Raw genomic sequence first — 21,179 nt, 5'->3', positions numbered from 1 at the left:
TTTAGCTTTTTCAACTGGTGAAACTGTACAGCAATACTTATAGTAACTCTGGTAAGTACATTTTTTTTCTGTTTTTAATTTTAAACATTTCATTGTATGACATTGTTGATGAGAATACTCAATATTAAAAGTTTGAATGCAAATACCTAAAATAAAAAAAATAATGAATTCATTAAAAACAATTAAAATACCATCACTCTTTGTGTACAAAATACCTGTAATTCTTAACAAAATTTAACCATCTCTTGTGAATAATTACAAGTATTTTGTACACAAAGAATGATGGTATTTTAATTGTTTTAATAAATTCATTTTTTATTTTAGTTATTTGCACTCAAACTCTGAATATTGATTATTCTCATCAACATATCATACAATGAAATGTTTAAAATTAAAAACAGAAAATATTGTACATACCTGTTAATTTTTCATAGAATAATCTGGATTTTTTTCTTCATTGTAATTTTTACTTTTTTTTCATAAAAAGTTAATTTTTAATGCTTTAATTTCTTTTTCTTTCCTCAAGTATCACAACACACATCAACTGGTGTTTTTGTGGTGTCATCACCATTGTCAGTGTGTTAGGACATTTGCTAACTACACTAAGTCTGATAACTTGGAGAGGTTTGGCAATGTTAAAAATTTTTAATCCTTTCTAATATGCATTTTAAAACATAACTAATATATAATCAACTAAAGTATAAAAGTTAAATAAGGTTTACTTATCTGTCTAACATTTTTAGGTAAGAAACAACTCTAGAGAAAAGCAAAATCAATGGAAAAGGCATTTGATGAGTTCTGTATGAAATTCTCTGCAACAATTTTAAACCAACTGCTAGGAGGTAGTATTACAAAATGTAGTCTTTTTGTTGGTTACAAAATTATATAGCTCAAGATGAGCTGAGAAATCGTAACTCTGCATTTTAAAGTAGGCATGGCATCAGTCAAGACTCCCAAGAAATATATTTCTGTTTTCTTCCCTTTTCGTTCCCTTAGGAGCTTGAAAGAATAATTTATAAACAGAGCAATGAACTCAGATTCTTTCTATATATATAGAATTTCTAGTATATTCAATGCATTTTCAACTTGCAAAATCTGAAACTTTGTGAAATTGTACATCATCAAATTTTTAATTTAGGTTTCTTTTTAAATAAATGAATTAAAACTTAGATAATATGAAACTTATAAATTCTAATGTAAATTTAATGTTCATTTTATTGGTATAAATTGATATTAAGATTGCTTAACTAAGTCATGAATATAACAAAGTAAAATCTTTTGACATGCACAGTACAGTGGTGCCTGTAATTATAAGGTTAATTAAAGAATTTTTGTTGCAAAAGTTTATTACAAATGTGTAGATGTTACAAGTATCTAAATTATTTTCAGTTCCATAAATTATGTTATACATAGGAAGGCAAAATAGTGGCACTAACAAATTTCAGTCATACAAAAAAGTGTAGCCAGAGCATTATGCACATATCTCTTTAATTAATATTGATTATCTGCTTTATTGAAGACTCAGTTTATAAATGATTGGTCAGTAGTTTATCGTAATAGAACTGATTTGTACCAGTATTTTCTCAATATTTCATGAAATTATCATATTCTACTGAAATGATCTAATAAATGAAAGTATAAATATTTTATAATATCCGTCTAAATATTATGACATGAGAAGTATGTATACTACCTTGTCAGTAAACAAAATTCTCCCACATACTACTATACTGTAAAACATACACATTACCTAAACAGTGCACTTGCTTGCGCACGCACGCACACACAGTGCTGTCGGATCATATTGTTTTTCATACTCGTAGTTTGTATTGACCTGAAGAGAGGCAAAATTAGCTTTATTTTATTTAATGTTATTTTGTCTCATACTGATCAAAACTTTAATAAACTTTTGTTTGCATTATCATTTTTATGTTATGATTAATTTGTGGATTTTCCCACTTTTCTCATGAGAATCTTTGTTATTTTTTTGACAACCAGTACAGCATTATGAACAACCTTGAGCTGTAGTCACCCCTTTTAAAATTTAGTGTTTATTGATCAACTTAGAAGTAAATAATGTGATTCTCAAAATAGCATACTCCAGAGAACATAGACTCCATTGGTTTCTGGGTGCCTTTTACTATTAAGCCCCTTGTTTATCTGCTCCCTGTAAAATTATAAATTTATGGCTGAAAGGAATATACTACAAACTAAGATAATATAAGTAATATCTAAACACATTATAGTGTTTCTTTGTTAAACACAGTGTTAATCAGTTTTGGATAAAATATATTGGTGATAAATAATCTGATATACAACATTAGAGAAAAAATTTTAGTATTGGTGACAAGTTGATACATTGCCTTAGAATTTATTTAACTAATTATGAGGCCTATTAGTTTTTCGTTAGCCAAAGCTCATTAGCTTGATATGTTATCTGAATATTTTGGTTCTAAAGCCCAGCTGTAGACAAAAAACAATATTAAAAATATTAAGTATTTCATGTTTTGTATATGTATATGGTCTTTTGTCACAGATTGTGAAGTTTATCAAGTTAGAACCTGAAGCACCAATTACGGCTGCAATTGGAGATGGGGCTAATGATGTTAGCATGATTCAAGAAGCTCATGTTGGTCTTGGTAATATTTGTTTTCATCATTGTTTACTCCTTCAGTCATACTTTTCATAAGTAATATCTGTAGAGATAATGGAAACTGCTATAATACATTATTTGTGTAAGACAGACAGTTTGTAATCTTTTATTACTTTGATTCCATTATATTGACAAAACCATCTGAAAGAGGCTTTAATATATTTTCACACTGGTTGTGAAACTGCTAGTAATATAAATCACCTATATTTTTAATAGCCCAAAATAAGTTTCTGATAAGAAACAAGTATATTACCATGTTTAGGTATACTTTACTTCGTATGTCACTTTCCTAGCTTTATCTGTAGAGTTGTTTGTCATCTATAATAGGTGTTTTTTGTAAAACATGAATTTCCAATAATTGTCATGTATCTCTTTTTTTTATTTTTTCACTCTTATTCTGCATTTTCTGTTTGTGTTCAAGTAGTCTTCAAAACTGGTTCATTAAACTTCTCTTTTTGAGTCACTTTATTGTTATTATTTGTAATCACAGATTTTGCATTGTTGCTAACCACAGGTACTTATTCAGTTTGGTTATCTTCTAGTGCTGCTTGCAATCCCTAACATAGTTTTGTTTGGTTATACACTTCAGAAAATGTTAGTTGGCTCTATTACATTAATTTCTATCTCTATAAACTTTTTTGGTGATTCTTCATTCTAGAAGTTGTTCTCAACCCTTAATCAGTAACATTTATAGGCTTCAACTCATTAGTATTTTTCTCAAGAGTTGTTTATATTCTGCTTTAGACTGAAACATGGCTTTAATATTTTTGTAAATATATCAAACAACACTGATGCCATTATCTCATGTTAAAATCCTTTATAGGATAATCATGTGAATCATACATACCCTCATTTAGTACTAAAAAAAATTTTCATGTTATTCACTTCTGAATGTGACTTGTAACACCTGCTCCTGAAGAACTAATTCCTTAAAGATGGGAAAGAATAGTCTGCAGTTTCTGATAATTGTTTTTGTCTTCCTTTAATAAATTAACAACATGGCTGTATGTTTTATGTGAACAGACAGATAAGTATATTACTGTCATTTATTATTGGTTCATTTGATAAGTAATCTCAAACTAAATATTTGTGATCTTTTCTTGAGAAAATAATTATCATTATTTTGTTTCTTACATGATTTTCTTCCCATATCACAGATTTTATTAGTACAGCCTACATGTTAACATCCTTTTATGATTTCACAGCATGTTGCCTAAAAACAACAACAAAAAAACTAAATACAGCTGGACAGTCACTAGAATATGCTAATTATTAATTGATTGACCATCCTATTAAGTGTTACATTTTTGATTTATTAATTAAATTGGTGTTTTTTTTCAAATTATGGTATGTGCAAGCAAAAAAAAAATAAAGTTTGATTAAAGTGCTGCAGTTATTTGCCTTCTCTCTGGTCAGCAACTCAGAATGCGTGGCAATTGCAGATAGCTGTGGTACTTACCGTAACAAAGACAGATTGAACCCCTAAAATCATGCACGCAACACACACCAAATTCGCCAGAGCTGTAAAACCATGAAGTACAAAAGAAAATTGTAGAACTAACATTGAGCAGGATAAAGATAGGATATTTCTTAGCTTTGTGTTTAACAACAAAGAAAATAGCAATATTTTGATTATTTGGATCATTGGAATAATCACAATTGGTAATAAAACAGGCTTGCAAATTTAAACTTTATAAAAGTTGTATTGAATTTGATAATAGATTTTCCATAATTCAGTATGCAGATCTCCCCTTGTTTTTCATTGATGGCACTGAGATTTTTAGGGAAATAGTAAGTGTGTGAGTGTACTATATGAATTCTCAAGTTCATATTACAACCCAACTCTTTAATTTTATCAAACATGTTAGTGACATTATTATAAAGCATTGTCTGCTTTTTGCCTGTTATTGTTCAGTGTTCTTTGGTGCTTTATTTAATTAAATAAAAAGATATTTAATGCAGTAGAACAAAAAAAGACCAAGATAAGTACTTTTTCATGTGTATTATTTATTTATTTATTATTATAAAAGTAACTAAGATGTTAAAAATAGAAAACTTTTTAAGTTAGATTAGGTTAAGTAAGAATAGTAATGATAATTATTCTTGAGATATACTCATGAGTAACCTGTGTTATGTAATCTGATAGGGTAATGTGAGATATAAGTTTGTCAAGTGATTTACAACTTATATGGCATGAATATTAGTTAATGTTTGAAAAGATAATAAACCAATAAGTATAAGCAGATGTATACTGTTGTGAATTTAAAGTTATTTAGGATAAACAGATGTAGATTTATGTTAAAAGTTGAAGTTATTCTAGAAAGGGGTAATTAAAAATTTTTTTAGTGGTTAGAATGTTGGTCATATTATCCAACCTCATATAGAGTTAGGGTATAGAAAATAGTAAATAAAATATAATGGTTTAGTGAAGAGTAAAAGATGGTTAAAATTTATTTAGAAGGTTTTAAAGATTAGGCAAATAAAATTTGATTTTTTCAGATGGACAAAAGTATTTTTATTCTTAACATGAAAAATCACTTTGCACTCAAAGCAGTCAACAAGTATTTATAATCTTAACATGAAAATTGCTTTGCACTCAAAGCAGTCAACACTCTCATTTCATGTGTTGCTGTTTTTTTGTGGACAAATGGCTCTTAATGATTACTTGAAAACTTGTGAAATTTCATGAAAGTGCACAAAATACATTACAAATTATAGTATGGAAACTCTGAAGCTCCTATGAAAGTCACAAACTTGGCTGATTCAACTAAGACCAGTGTTAATGAAAATCAGTCAAATTGAAATTGGCTAGATATATAAAATGTAACTTTCTGATTAACCATATAAAGAAAAAAGAATTTGAAACAGAAAGGGAAGTATGTTTAATGTATTTTTTGAAAAAGTTTCTTAACAAAATTTTTGATCAAAAATTATAGAAAAACTATATGAAATGTTATGATTTTTTTAAGCTAAACCTAGATATGATTTATGTAGTTGTTTGTATGTTTTTGTTCGGGCCAGATATGTTCTCTGTGAGAATGAAAAGATCAAGAAATATTAATGACACTCCTATGGTTTGGAAAGGGTTAAGTATAAGGAATTTTATGGGTGTAGAATGTGAAATACATTTTCAAATGCCATGAATGCATAACATGTTAGCCATTTAAATGCTGTTGTTTAAAACAGCATGATATTGATGAATAGAACAGATCCTAACAGTGACATAGATAGTTTTATTCTAAAACTTTATCAGCTGATTTTGCATTTAGCCTAATCTGTGAAGTTTATATCCACTTTTGAAATCAAAGGAAGGATTTTTGCACGACAATAAAAACATATAGACATGTTTTTTTATCAGTGGCTCCAGCATAACACTGTGCATGAATAAAGTTATTTGTGGTTTCTTCAATATAAACCTCATACATTGGTTTTGTATTATCCATAACCTTCATGCTACTGTTAATTGCAGTACATTAACTTTTGCTACAGGAATAAACTTCTTCACCACTAACCTGTATTCTTCTATCTCAGGATGCATATGAGTGAGACTGGCATTCAATGATAGATTCTCTTTTTCCCATTCAGTGTACTACTGATTACTGTGAACAAATTGTTTATGTTTGCATGCTTATATTATATCCTAATGAGCAATAAAAGGAAGCACTAATTTGAACGGTTGTGTACATCTTTCTTTTTTTTTTGTATAACTTTCTGATACTAAATTGTTACAAAGGATAACATTTTTGAAGATGTGATAATAAAGGAGGCATATTAATAATTAAAAATTATTTCACATTTATTTTGTACCATTAGCATTCATAGAGAATTTAATTTTGGACAAAAAGTATTAAGTAGCAAATATATGAATGAAACTGTTGAACGTTATTTATAATAAGTGTTAGTAGTGAGTGCATAAGAGAACAGATATTACATATTAGGCTTTATAATTTAATATTTTTTTATTTGTAATAACTTAGGAGTAATACTAATTTCTCACAGTCACTAAATCTTCATAAAAGCAAAAGATTAATTGATCTGGCTTGCAGAATGACAGTGCAACTATTTGTTGGACATAAAAATGAGTCAGACAAAATGAGGTGTAAAATTAAAAAACTATTTTGTGAAGCATGTCTGAATATGAATAACTGGTTACACAGACCAATAATAGTTTTATTGTCTTGAAATCTGTAGATGTTTTACAGCACTTTGTGTACACTGAATCTGAAAATGTTCTCTCTTTTTTTTCTCCATGACATGCATATTTTTCACAAAACCTCATAATGAAGTACGTAAAAGAAAGACCAAAACATGTAGTTTTGAAATCAAAAGACATGGATTTCACAAAAAAATTAGGATAAACAAGGACTCGTGTTCATTTGACATTAATGTTCTTCCCTTGTCTTCAGTTTGTTTGTATTTATGTTAACAAACATAATAATAGTAAGAGAAAATGTTCATTGTGTTAAATGAAATAATAATTTAATGTAAGTAAGAATTTTCTTTTTTCACAGTTTGTAAAAACTCCTTATGTCATAGAAAAAAAATTATTTTCAAAATCTGTGTGTGAATTATGGAAAATCCATTGTTAAAACCAAAACAACTCTTATGGAGTTTAGATTTGCAGGTCTGTGTTACCAGTTGCAGTAAGACTTGTTTTTACAGTAAGAAGGTGAAAATGAGGAAAACTGTGTAGAATTAAAACAAGTTATAACTGTTTTATTTTGAACTAAAATTATAATTAAATGCCATGATCAGTAGGTGGACTAAAGAAATTGAACAAGGTCACAAGATTTTCAAAAGTACTGTTTCAGGTAATTAAACTGCTCCTTTGAATAATCATAAAGAATCTTTAAAAGAAAGTGTCAAATCTGCTTTCACATGGCACGTTGTCTTTGTAGTTCACCACTGATAAAATAGGTCACTACTATTTCTCTCATACAATGAGTGAATTCTTCAAATAGTCAAGCTACAAAACATAACATTTTATTCAGACTTGATTTTAACTAGATTTAGCAAATTCCATATTAGAACTTGAGAACATCTTGAATATTTTGTTGTTAAGAAATAAATTATTGGAGAGAAAGGTATGTAATATCTGCATATTGGCAGATTAATCATAGATTTGTTTGATGAATGAATCATGGTTGTTTATTAGATCAAATGTACCACACTTCTTTTCCTGGAGTTTTTTCTGAATGCAAAACAGTTTACAAAAGTGCCTTTTTTTGGTAATTTAAAAAAGGTGAGTTATTCAAATCCATACAGTAATGATAAGGTGTACTTTATTTAGCCTTGATTGTAAACACTAGTAGGTTTATTCTGAAATAAGCCTACACTGTTGATATTGATAATGTTTAGATTATATAAAGCAGTTTAACTTCACCTTTTCTATAGCTTTGTGAGTTCTTCTAACATTTCATTTAGTTGTAACTGACTTGTTTTTTGTAGTATTGTGTCTAAAACTTTAACCCTTTCCTGAAATTAATAACGTGTTCAAATTGTTTCTGTATTCAGTCACTTCACCAAATACTCACACTAGCTTTTAATATTTATTAATTAGTTGGTTATTAAAACTATGTATGTGACACATATACATATAGTTGTACAGGTTGTTAAACATAATAACATTTAAATGAAGAACTACAGAAACGTATGTAAAATATATATTGGTCTATGTTTTAAACATACTTATTTGACATCTTTCCATGTTGGTGCCAATCTGCAATCATTTTTATTATTTGTTAAACTCGTTGATAATCATGCTTTGGAATTGTGTTAAATTTCTTATCTGATTGTTATAACTGGCTTTTGTAGTTAGGTGTTATGTTTAAATTTTATATTGTCCCTTGTTGACCAAGGTCAGCACCATTAGGTCAGTAGAACATGTTGCTTATAATAATAGTAATCATGGTCAATCAAGCAGTTCATTAGAATATTGTGCAGTGCCTCACAAACACAAAGGAGCAGTTCCCTGTCATAATGAAACAAGCATCTAATGATACTATTAGTTTTTGAGTGTGAAAGGAAAAAAAAAAATTTATCCATTCTTCCAATAAATGTGATTCCTGTAATTAAGTTACTGGAGTAACTAGATTGTCTGGTGCAGTGTTTCTCAACCGCTGGTCTGCCAACTACTGCCTTTTTGATCTGTGGGATGACAAAAAACTGACAGAATATTCATATATAAATCATGATGGTTTTCTTTTGTACTTGCATTTTAGTGGTCTTTGATAGTTTAGGGAGGGCAACAAGCCAGTCCCTGTATGAAAAAATTAAAATCTGGATTTGTATTCCATTTAGGATACACAGATCATATATGTCTGAACTATTTAAACCATTGCTTATATCATTAATTGATGGTGCCTGTGCATACTTAGACTTGTTAAAATTAACCTTACAAAGGAATGGTTTGTGTTTTTTTGTTGAAAAATTGCCATTTCAGTAGTGTTTCAAATTAACAAAATTTCGAGTCTTGACTCAGCTAAGACTGATAAAATGGAATACATCTTGAGGGTTTTTAGACCAGTGTATACTCTCCTGCACATCTATATTTTTCATAATTTAAGTGATATTACATTTTAAGATACACACTACCATTTGCAAATAATTCTTTACACATCAGAAACTTATACAAATTACATGTTTCAATCTAGATTGTTTAATAAATTGACCAAGTAATTAAATATATTGTTTTTATAAGAAGGACCAGGTGTTTAAATTACCATGCATTACTCTTAAACCAGTCTTAAGGATAAAATACTGTGCTAACTCTCATATAACTGAACTTCTGTCTAATTGCAGGTATTATGGGTAAAGAAGGTAGACAGGCTGTACGATGTAGTGATTTTGCTTTTGCTCGTTTTCGCTTCTTGCAACGCATACTACTTGTTCATGGCCATTATTACTACATTCGTGTTTCAACGTTAGTACAGTATTTCTTTTACAAGGTAGGTGGTTGTATTACTTTCTTTGTCCTCTGCTGAATATTTTCTAAATAATAACTTTGTGTTTATCTTATCTCTGAATGTAATGGGGTTGAAATCACTAAATAGAAAATTATCTGAAGAGAAATACTATGTGTATCAGTTCTAAAGTAAATACTAAATTTGAAATAGTAAAGTACATATTCTTAAAAATTCATTTGTTAGAACTTTCAATTGGTGATAACATCACATTTACCTGACGTAATTTAGTGGTTAGGATGCTAGATTTGCTACACAGATTTGTGTGTCACAGGTTCAAAACTTATCACCAAACATGCTTGCTCTTTCAGCCAAGGGATATAATGTGACAATCCCACTATTCATTATTAAAGAGAAGCCCCAGAGTTGGCAGTAGTGGTGTTTACTAACTATCATTCCTTTATATTATCACTTCAAAATTAAAAATGGCTTGCACAGACAGCCCTAAAATAGCGTTGCACAAAACTCAACATAAAAACGAAATCAATATTATGTGAAGAGTTAATATAGTTGTGGTTAATTCATATGAACTTAATGTTTTATCAAAATGAAGAAATGAAATGAAATTTTGAAGTTGGAAAATTATTCTTTTTATATATAAGCTCATTTCTGTCACATTTGCTCTTTTCCAGAATATAGCTTTCATCACACCTCAGGTGTATTATGCTTTCTTTAATGCCTTTTCAGCTCAGGTAATTATTATTGTTATTGTAATTGATAATACAGTAACTTTATTGTTATAAAATCTCTCTTCTTTATGTATTGTATGTTTATTTAATGTTTTCTAAATTCATTTATTCTTTATTATGCATCATCTTGTAATGACAAAATCACTTTTATTATAGGAGTGCTTTAACAGTATATTGTCGTATTCAGTAATGCTTTGCCTTTGAAGAGAATTAGGGCCAGTGATTTGCTTTTTTTGTTTCAGATTTAACCTTTAAATTATTAAGCAACATCTTTATATAGGTTTACATTATCAGTGGTGATATTTATTTCTTTGACATAGTGTATAATATTTTCATGGTTTAAGTATTTGCTTATTTGATCAGTAGTTTCATTACTTGGTAGGAAAAGTAAAAAAAACATCTGTAACAGTAAAATTTGGATCCTTTAATAAATCTATAGTTTGAGGTTACTTTAAACAAACTTTTGACTTGGAAAAATTATAAATTATTTTGGTATATTTTTCTGTAAAATCCCATGGATTATACAGTATTCTGTATGTATGTGTTCTGTGGACATCCAGCATGTGCATGCAAAATTACTTCTGTTTCATTTTTAAAATACATTTAGATTTTGGCATGATTGTGTTCTTTCTCTTTTTTTGTTCCAGCATGTTTGGTATCTTATACTGACAAAATGGCTTACAATAATGATAATAAGCATTCATGTAAGATTAAAAAAAAAAAAGATAAATTACAAAGTAAGAAATCCACTAATACATATACTTTTAGAAGGTGAACTGGGAATGTATTTCTGACATTAATATAATTTTAATTTTCACTTCCTAGCTTTTAAAATGACCTTTATGATATTAAATCTGTGCAAAATATTTAGATGAAATGTGATAATCTTAGTTTTTAATATTTTTAAAATACATTCAAAAACACAGTTTAAATGTAAGTATTTTTATTCAGTTATATGAGAAAGTTTTATGCAATATTTTTTTATAATACTAATAGACAATCAAAAAATCTTCCAGATTATAGTCTTGTAATCATTGTTCTTTTCATGTACATTAAATTATCCCTGGTTGACTGAACATAAAGTAAATGTAGGTTTGTTTTCTAGTGAATACATTTCTGCTCAAAACAAAAGTTATACTGATGGATTTTATAGCAAGGGTATGAATATGATTTTGAATGCTCAGTGTAAAGTGCTGTGCGATTGTTTCACTGTAATATTTTACTTTTAGCTTAGTGCAAGAAATGTTTTAAGATTTTTAGTTTAGAATTAAAAGTAATAATAAATTGTAATATTATATAAATGCAACTGGCATTAAATTTGTAACTGATTTGGCATGTGCATTTGCAAGACAGAATTTGTCTTTGAATACTAACTGTGATACGTAAGTTGGTGTTGGAAATAAAGAAGGTATGAAAGGTTTTGTAAATGAACATTAATAGATAATGGAGATATAAATAACATACAAACTCATTCCATCTTTTACCTTGTGAGCCTGTGTTTCACCTCTTTAGTCTTTTTATAGAAGATCATGAAAATATAATGTTATGTCTGTTGTGTCTTGTATCCGTAAACTGTAACATCTGTCAAGTTCCACTGAGAGCAATGCATAATTTAATATTCTGTACTTTTAAATAACAATATGTTAAAATATCTTAATTTTGAACATAAAATATTATTATTAGTTTATATCAAATTATGAATTATATGTTAAAGTTTAAGATTTTAAATATACTAAATAATTATGATGGAGTTGTGGTATTCTACTATATATTAGGGCAGTAAATAGCTTATGGTGGTTATAAGGTGCACAATCCAAAAATATATTTATATTAATAATTATGGTCAGAACCACATAATATTAATTAAAATGACACCTTTGTTTGTTGTGAATTGAGACTTTGATTGGGAAATTGGGAATTGATTGATAATTGTTCATACTATTCAGGAAGCACTGATGAACTTTGCATTTAAGAATGAAAAAAAATGCCTAGATCAAATATTGAATAAGCATACGTCTGTCTATAAGTAGTAAGCATGTGAAGCTTCTTTATTTTTAAATCATGCATTGTAAAATGTTACAATTTTGTTAAAGCTTATCACTAATATATATAATTTTTAGTATTTTACTGTATTTAAATAATAAGGTTAGGTATAATTATAGGTGTTTTGTCTCAAAACTTATTGACTTAAAAACAATAACTATAGCAAAGGCAGTAGTGTCTAGTGAAAGATTTGTACAATACAAATACAAATTATTTTGTTTTGTTGACAAGGGAAGAATCTGTATTATGCAAGATAATTGTTAAAACAATGTATTCTGCAGCTAAAAATTTGAATATAAAACATTACTTGGTTTTTTTAAATTTCTAAAGGTTTATAATGGCCAAATTATTTTTTATAATACTAAGGATATGATAAAGTATACTTAAAATTTCATATAACTTTTCAATTTTAGAACTTGGAACATTATTCACTTTTTACTAAAAATAATTGCTAAAAATATTATACAATTGGACTTAATACCTATTACATTTTTATATATAATGTTTCTAAAAACAAACACATTTGAGAGTGGTATTTCAATTTTTGAGTATGGTGTTAAAACAGAAATGCATTTCTGGAGTTTACAAAAGTATTTTGGATGTTTCAAACCTGTCAGTCACTGCTCCAGTAAGGTTGGAAGTTTTTATATTTTCTAGTATTATTTTTCTTTAACATTTTAAACAAATGAAAAAAATCATATATTTTGCTATAGATAATTTTAAAACTTCAGAAAAAAAATTATAGGAACTTTAGTAAGGTTCATGTACTAAAATTATTTTCTCAAGAAGCTGAGGTTTGGCTCTGTTCCACTTGATTAATTTACCCCCTCCTCAGAAACAAATCAGATTTTTACAGCAAGCATTAATTTCTATTACTCTTTTTTTTTTTTCTACCCCGTAACCTTCTCCACCTTCTCATGTAGACACTATACCACAGCATTTACCTTATGTTCTTCAATATCTTCTTCACCTCCCTTCCTATAATCATCTATGGCTTGTCAGAGCAGCATATAAGTCAGAAAACCTTGCTCGAGAACCCTCACTTATACAGGTAGGTTTAGCAGCAAGTTGTAGTCATGTATGTTCATTTAAAAAGTAACTTATCTCCATGCATGGCCATTTATGTGTGTAGGGAATGAGTATATATGTTGTTTAAAATATGGAGCATGGAATGCATGTTCATTTTTTAAATATTTCTCTTGTTTGATGTTGTGCATTTGATAGATTTCTGCTTGTTAAAAGCTTGACATTGCTTGCTGTATTAAAAGCATCACAGTTTTCACAGAGAAAGATCTTTTTTTTTCTATGTATAAATGTTGAAATTAAAATGTGATGAATATGCAAGATATTATTAACTTGCACACAAACCAGTTTTGAGTCAAAGTTACAATGATTTGTTTTTACGATACACACTGAGAAGTAACAGTAATGAAAACATCACCCTAAAAATTTATTTATGCTTTACATTTAGTATTACAAAGTTAGTGCTTTTATAAAATGTTTATGTCCTTATTAAAATTAATATCTAAGTATAGAAAGAATTAGACAGCTGTAAAAAACACTTGCTTATGTGTATAAATGTTAAAACACAACATTTTAAGTTTGACAAAGTATCTCTAAGGGTAACAACACGTATGGTAGTGACAGCTGTATCGTATCACAACGTTTTAGGTAAAAATTCCATTTCTGATCTTCAGTAATGTAGTGTATATCCATTGTAGCTTCACATAAAGAAGAAACAGATAAGTTGGTGAATGGTGAGTGAGTGTTAAGTGTTAGAATATTATCTTTTGAATAGAATGTATGTAAACCTGTGCAAAACGATACTGAGAAAACGCAAGTTGTAACTAATGTTTGATATTCTTTTTCTCTCTTAAAATTTAAGTGCAATAAAAAACTGAATATTTTGAGGAACTCTACTCTTTCATTTGAGAAATAAAGAATTTATTAATTTAAGTTTTTATAACATTATCAGTAGTGGCATAGAAAAATTACACCATTAAAGAAAACATTACAAATTTTCAAACTTGAGACAAAATTGTGAAATTCATTAGCCATATTGAATTTTTTATGAACAAAGTACTGAACAGGTTAAGTTCCAGTTTAAATAGAATAAATCTAGTAGTCATTTGAAGGTATGTCTGTCATAAAAAGTTAAGAGTAATCAACACCTTAAATTTTGACATTACCCCAAAACATTTAAACAACTTGTGTTTTTTTTTTTTTTTTGGTGTCTCTGTCTTTAACTGTGAGTTTAACATTCTGATACTGACTCTTTAAATATTTCAAAAAGGATTGAACAAAAAATTTGTCTTAAAATGACAAAATTCTTATCAAAATATTTGTGGTACAAAAAGTTTTAACTTCTTCAAGGCACTAATCAGAGCATTTCTTCATATAATAACATAAAAAAACATTGGCTAGAACAGGACTGATTTAAAGCCAATTTCTAATCCATCAGTTTGAGTGTAAACAACACCACTGAATGTAACATGTAACTGTTTGTTAGTAAGTTCAAAAAGTTTGATTAAATGTGTAACCCTTCATTTAAATGAATTTTAGTGTAAAATCTCTCAGTATCGAGGTTAGCAACTGTTTGGTTAAACTTGTAGAAAACTGAAACAGTTTTAACACAAAAAACTTTAAACTTCAGATCAAGTTGCTATGTAGTTACAAGTAATAATGCTAAAAACAGTTTGATTGGACCTTATAACTTATGTATATTATTTAATACATAGAAAGTAGAAAATTGTATGTCAACTAATCTTTGTAGTGCTGTCTTTTTAATCATTAAAAAAACTGCAGTATAATTTGTATCTCAATAATTTAGTATGGTAAATTCAGGTAACTCCATTTATTGTATTCTCAAGACTGCTGGTATGGGTATTAAAACTTTAATTAAAATAAAGAACAGAACAACATTTTGACCTTTTAGGTCATCTTCCGGTTAACAAAGAGAGTTTGCAAACTGAAGGTGATTTAAAAGGTCAAAATGTTGTTCTGTACATTATTTTATTTAAAATTTTAATATCCTTACCAGCTATTTTGAGAATACATTTTTTCTTCAAGTGGGTTTCTTGTCATCATGAATAACTCCATTTATTGTTGCAATTTGTTTAGTAGCCTCTAGTCTAAGAATAAACTCTGAGAAGAGTAAACACTAATTGATGATGAGAACACTTGTGTATTTAAACATTTTTCTTCTCTTGAGGATATTTATTAATAATTAAGAAAATGATTGTTCTCAACTCTTAATTGAATTTTATATAATAGTAATATCCGAAGAAATTCCAGAATGAGTAGATTGCAATTTGCCAAATGGTTTGCACTAGGAATATGGCATTCATTAGTCTTCTATTTTGGAACCTATTTTTTTTGGGAAGAGAATGCTTCCTGCTTCTCAGATGGTCAGGTATGTATTTTGTAGAAATGTGTAATTTACTTTTCAATACATAAATAAATCTGTAATAGATCAAAAGCAAAGATAGTATGCAAAAAATTACGTAACTGAAAAGTATTACAGTCAGAGAAGAAGGGGAAACAACTGAATTACTCTTTGCTCTTTTTTGTTTCTCACACACACACACACTCAGACACGTACATTTTATTTCAACAGACGAATGTTTTAGCAGAAGTCTCCTAGTTTGGATTAATGTATTGAAACATGTAACCTTTTATTTATGAAAATGTTCTCTGAGGCATTTTATTAGAAAAATTATGTTTCAACCAATACAAATACTTAATTGTTTTTAAAGACAAATTGAATACATAGTTTGGTACTTGCAGCCAAAGTGAGAGAAGTTCAATTTATTTATTAAAATCATGTTAAGTTGCAACATGATTGAACAATATTAATTTTAAAACTTTATAAATTTGGTTTGGACCACTGTTTTGGTATTAGTATATTATGAAAAAAAGTTAATTACCTTATATATTAAGTTTTTCTTCATTACATCTGAAAATGTACATTCTCTTCTCACTATTTATATTAAGCTCTATCTTAGCTATTATGCACTTGTAAAAGTAGAAAAAAGTTAAGGAACAATATACAATGTTCTGATTAAAGGGGAAACTAATCATGAGATGACATAAGACATACTACTCCTGTAACTACATATGGCCTTGTGGCTCACAGAAATGTTGTATGGTTTAATATTCCCAAATTGCAATAATAAATTCAAAAGTAAGTAACTAATAAATGTCTTTACTAGCCTTAAAGACAACCAAACAGAACACCATTATGCAAATTGCCCCTATTCACCAACCAAGTATATTCTAACAGTAAGTCAGAGGAATAAAGCTTTAGTACACTTATCAGTAGCTCTGCTCCAACATCATGAATGTTCTAGAACTTTGTAGTATAGAAACTTCTATTTTTAGAATATTGTGATTATTACATAAGTTTCAGTTGTTTAAATTTTAAGGTTTAACCTAGGCAATCTTCAAGGTTTTACCCACCCCTGAATGTTTTCTGTTTCTGAAAATATAAAAGTCTTAAGAGTGTAGCCTACATTTAAGAAATTAAAAAAGTATTTTCATAAATAAAACTGCAGAAAACTAGGGGGAGGAATGTTTGGTTGATGTTTTATTAAACATGGCTCATTTTAATTTTTTTACATAGGTCTATGACACTGCATAAAATTATTTTTTTTAAGGAGAAAGACCTTTTTTCAAGTAAAATAGTTATTTTTTTAAGAAAAATATGCAAATATTGGGAAAATTCTGAATTCTTTGTTACTTTTGAGTAAATTAAGCAACCTTAACTTTGGCATGTTTTTTTACACATTGATTAAAGTTAGAATTTTGTATGCAATATTAGTGTTAGGGATTACAAGTTTTTGTTAAAGTAAATAGAAGTATGGAAGGAAAATTGTAGGTTTTAAACTTTTAAAAAATTAAAAGCTGTATCAGCTGAAGCAAGGATTCTAGCTTGAACTTTTCTTGACCATTCATCATTTCATTCCTGGTACATTTTCTCTTCAGTAATTTTTGAATAAACTGTTTCATCTGAACATAAAACTCTTTTCATTGTATCAGTATCAAAGCTACATACTTAATGTATTATTTTCTACAATATTTATGAATTAAGTTTAATTTCTATCATAAAATAGCATTTATTTTCTTTACTTGATGTTGTACAATAATGTGTGTTAGTATGTCTTATGCAGTATCTTTAGTTTTAGAAAGGAAAGATTTGAACCTCATATAAAACAGTTATTTGTTACATTTACCTTGTACACACGCCTGCTGTTCTGAGATCCTTCATAACACATAACAGTGTACTTCACACTTTTGTTGCGTGCTTTAACTTTTACATGAATCTATAACCTAAATCTTCCATAGAAAATAATGACATGTTAATATGATCACATAAGTGAACACTTTATATTCTAGAAACATGTGCATTATAATGGTAAAATTAATTCATTGTTGAAACAAAATAATTCTATTATTTTGAGCAATAATACAATGCAGGAGCTGAAAAATATCCATTAAAATAAGATTAAATCTTATGTATAACTTATATAAGATAATATGACATAAATGTACGATAATCTTGTGATGTAAAAATCTTTGTAGTTGCAGTCAATTTTCTTTTGCAATATAAACAGTATATTTGTGAAGCCTTAGTTACATAACTAACAATCCCATCTTTTGTTTCTCAATACTGTTTCTGTAATAATAGTTATTTATTTAATTTTTGATTGTTTTTGTGCAACTTTAATAAGTGTTTGTAAATTGTTAATCATAATATTGTAGATAGTCAAAGATAACTTATTTCTTTACTTTCTTTTGTTAAATTACTAATAATTTCAGCTATATCAAAGTAAAGTATAAAATTTTCTGTAAGCAGCAAAATCTTGACTGGTTTTATGCTTAAGAGGTAAATGTACATCGTTGTATGTTTTTCACTTTATTCTAGACTTTAGATTTGTGGAGCTTTGGCACAGTGATGTTTCACACACTTGTTATTACTATCAACTTTAAGGTGAGTTTATTAAAATTATTAACCTGTGTAAAATATTTGAAAAAACATTTATTGCTAAATTATTATTTTGAATTAAGTCTTAGTATCTGAAAGGCTATGATTTTGTCAGAGGTTTTTCAAATTCCAATATGATACATACCTCTTTTCACTCAATGGTTTTTCTCAATCTTCCACTGCTCTGTAATGTATTGGGGAAAAAAAAAATTCTTGCTTGATGTACTAGCCTTTAACCCTCTACTTTTGAGCTGCTCATTTGGCATGCATAGAGCATGTGACAACCCTCCACCAATAGAAGCATGACACAAAGTTTTAGAGCAGCTGGCCCACTCTGTACTACTTTAAGTGAACCTCATTTTGTTGATTGGTACGATGCCAGTTGGACTTGTTTCTTGCTTGCTTTCAGTTTTTCACAGTTTTTTTTCTTTTTCCAGTATTTTGGACTTGATTCCTTCCTATTTGGTTTTTGTATGTTGTTATCTTTTTAAAGTTTGCTTTGCTCCTTCATGTATTCTGGTGTGTTACAGACTTTAATTACCATTTTCATTTAAATAATTGTGGATTATGAATTTGCAATTTACTGTGATTACCACCACAGTTCCTGAGGTTACTGGGAACACACATTTCTGTTACCCAGTCTTCAATGAGATGCAAGCCTCGATTTGTTAGCTTCTTACATGGAGTCTGGGCCACATTCTCCACAATGGCTGATGCCTCTTCAGTCTGATGAGATTATTTAGGACAAGAATGATTTAGACAGCCCTTTTCCTGCTCCTTCTATTGCCATGCAGCCATATCTTGCAACTTTGTTGGAGGATTTACTCCTTTTCTCCAATTAATTACCTTAGTTGTCACATTTTAAATGTTTATCCTGTTTCCTATGATGCCTCTCTTTTCCTTTTGTGTGAGATCCCTACTTGGACTATTTAGTGTTTTCCTTTTCACTGAACCTTGAGGTTTGTGCATAGCAGTTTTTTTCAGTTAAGTTTGGGGGTTAGTATGCCTCAACCTCTTTAAGTTTCTGATCAACACACTTTATCATTTCATCTCTCTTCAAATCTTTATTTGAATTCAGTGTTAGATCTTTTTTTTCCCTTCTGAGGTTCTAATCATGATGCTTGTGTATCATTTTCACAGGCACAATTTTCTGGAATTTTTTATACATTTACAAACATTTTGCATTAGCGCTCCTTTTTTCCACCTTTTATTTGAGGCTTTTTGTCTTTTTCTTGACCATTTTTCAATTAGTTTTATCAGAGGGTTTTTCTCTTCAGTTGCAATCATCACCTCCTCTCTCACTGTCTCTAGTTCCTTACCCTGCTACAAGAGATCCTCTGTCAAGCAGCCTGAATCAGTGAGTGACCTCCTTCTCAATGAAGTATTCAAGGCATTGTGTCTCATATAACCAGCTTTTACTATCAATTTTTTGTTGTCCCCAAGAAAACTGGAGATTGGAGACCCATTATCAACCTCTTCCATCAAAATCAGTTTCTGAATTCTCCTTAATTCACCATGAAGTAGTTTCTGTCTCTTTGTTGAGTTCTGTCTTTTTTGGGGATGTGAGCTTCCTTGGATGTTCTCATATCTCTCAGTTGTGCTTGCATGCATTCTCTTCAGTGGGAATTCCATGATTAATAGAATTTCATCTTGGATCCCTTGAATCAACCAGTTGTCCTTCCTTCTGCCCTTCAGACAAACTTTGCTTGGTCATTGGACAAAGACAATACTATGGCTGGTGTACCTGCTTCTATACACCAGTGCTTCTCTTGTGAGTTGGAGTGAATATCTCAATTCCCAAGAAGTTTCCTGGAGTTGGTTGTTGGCTGAATCCTGTTTTCATGTCAACATTATGGAACTCTTACTATTTGTTGAACTATATCTCATTTCCTTTATCTTCTGAGGGGAAGGTTGGTGATTGTGCATCCCAACAACTCCACAGCAATCTCTTACATCACCAAACAAGATGGTACCAAATCAAGTTACCTTCATTTTCGATCTCTGGAACTGCTATTTTAGTTCTATGAGCACCAAATAAAGCTCTTGCCCTGCCATTTGTCCAGTATATTGAATACTGTTGCAGATTTATTATTGCATCTCCACAGGGTCATTTTTTTGGAGTGATACCTAGATCCTAAAGTGTCTAGTGATTATGCTTTCACCTGGGAATCCCACACACACAGATGTTCAGATGAGTGGAAAACACAACAAACTGCCATCTTTCTGATCACCACTTCCTTATCCTCAGGCTTTATGAGGAAGATGCCTTCACATTTATGCTTTTCTACCTGTATGTTATTTTCCCCAAAGTAATTTCCATCATCCTTATTATTTTGTATTGTGTTCTCTTCGTAGCTCTGTTTTGATCATCTTAGCCTTGGTTCTTCTCCTGAAACCTCTGAAATTTACACCACTTTTATCTCCTTCTCTACTTTGTTAACCTCATTTGGACATCTTCCATCTTGCCATTTACACCTTCCATTTTCATGCATGAATTTTTCATTTCCTTTGTAAGAAGACAGGATATGACATTATGTGTTGCTTCTTTTCTTTCTCTCTTGGTCCAACCTTCCACATTTTTAGTGTACCAGTGATGTTGGACTGTTTTTATTGTTAGTTTTTCAAAAGTGGTTTCTACCATTTCTGTCCATCTGTTCCTCATTTTTTCTGGTTCTTCACCTGTTTGTTTGATCATAATCTTTTTGTTTCAATAACTTCTTGTTTTAAAGCAGCCTTGGTGCACACAAACATTTTGTTTTAACAGATTCTGCCAGCTCTTATCCTTCCCTCCTCTTCCAGTCCTTTCATGTTTTTTTCCTCGTTTTGCCTTTCTTGTGCTTGATTTGGAT

The 21,179-nt window shown here is 29.3% G+C and overlaps 1 protein-coding gene across 10 annotated transcripts in view; it reads left to right on the top strand.

The window, feature by feature from the left end:
- Window positions 1–21,179, top strand: part of LOC143232474 (phospholipid-transporting ATPase IF-like) — a 113,014-nt gene that overhangs the window by 78,922 nt on the left and 12,913 nt on the right. For 8 of the 10 annotated variants that reach the window (XM_076467991.1, XM_076467993.1, XM_076467994.1 and 5 more), the window contains exons 20-25: window positions 2,537–2,639; window positions 9,455–9,600; window positions 10,248–10,307; window positions 13,271–13,398; window positions 15,621–15,759; window positions 18,271–18,336. In XM_076467991.1, coding sequence (XP_076324106.1) covers window positions 2,537–2,639; window positions 9,455–9,600; window positions 10,248–10,307; window positions 13,271–13,398; window positions 15,621–15,759; window positions 18,271–18,336 — 642 coding nt within the window. Of the gene's footprint in view, window positions 1–2,536; window positions 2,640–9,454; window positions 9,601–10,247; window positions 10,308–13,270; window positions 13,399–15,620; window positions 15,760–18,270; window positions 18,337–21,179 lie in introns of those variants that run through there. The other 2 variants (XR_013017557.1, XM_076467995.1) reach the window with 2 other exon arrangements.

This window comes from Tachypleus tridentatus, chromosome 11, assembly GCF_004210375.1.
Source record: "Tachypleus tridentatus isolate NWPU-2018 chromosome 11, ASM421037v1, whole genome shotgun sequence".
Taxonomy (NCBI): Eukaryota; Metazoa; Arthropoda; class Merostomata; order Xiphosura; family Limulidae; genus Tachypleus; species Tachypleus tridentatus.
This window is presented reverse-complemented; position numbering and strand designations above follow the sequence as displayed.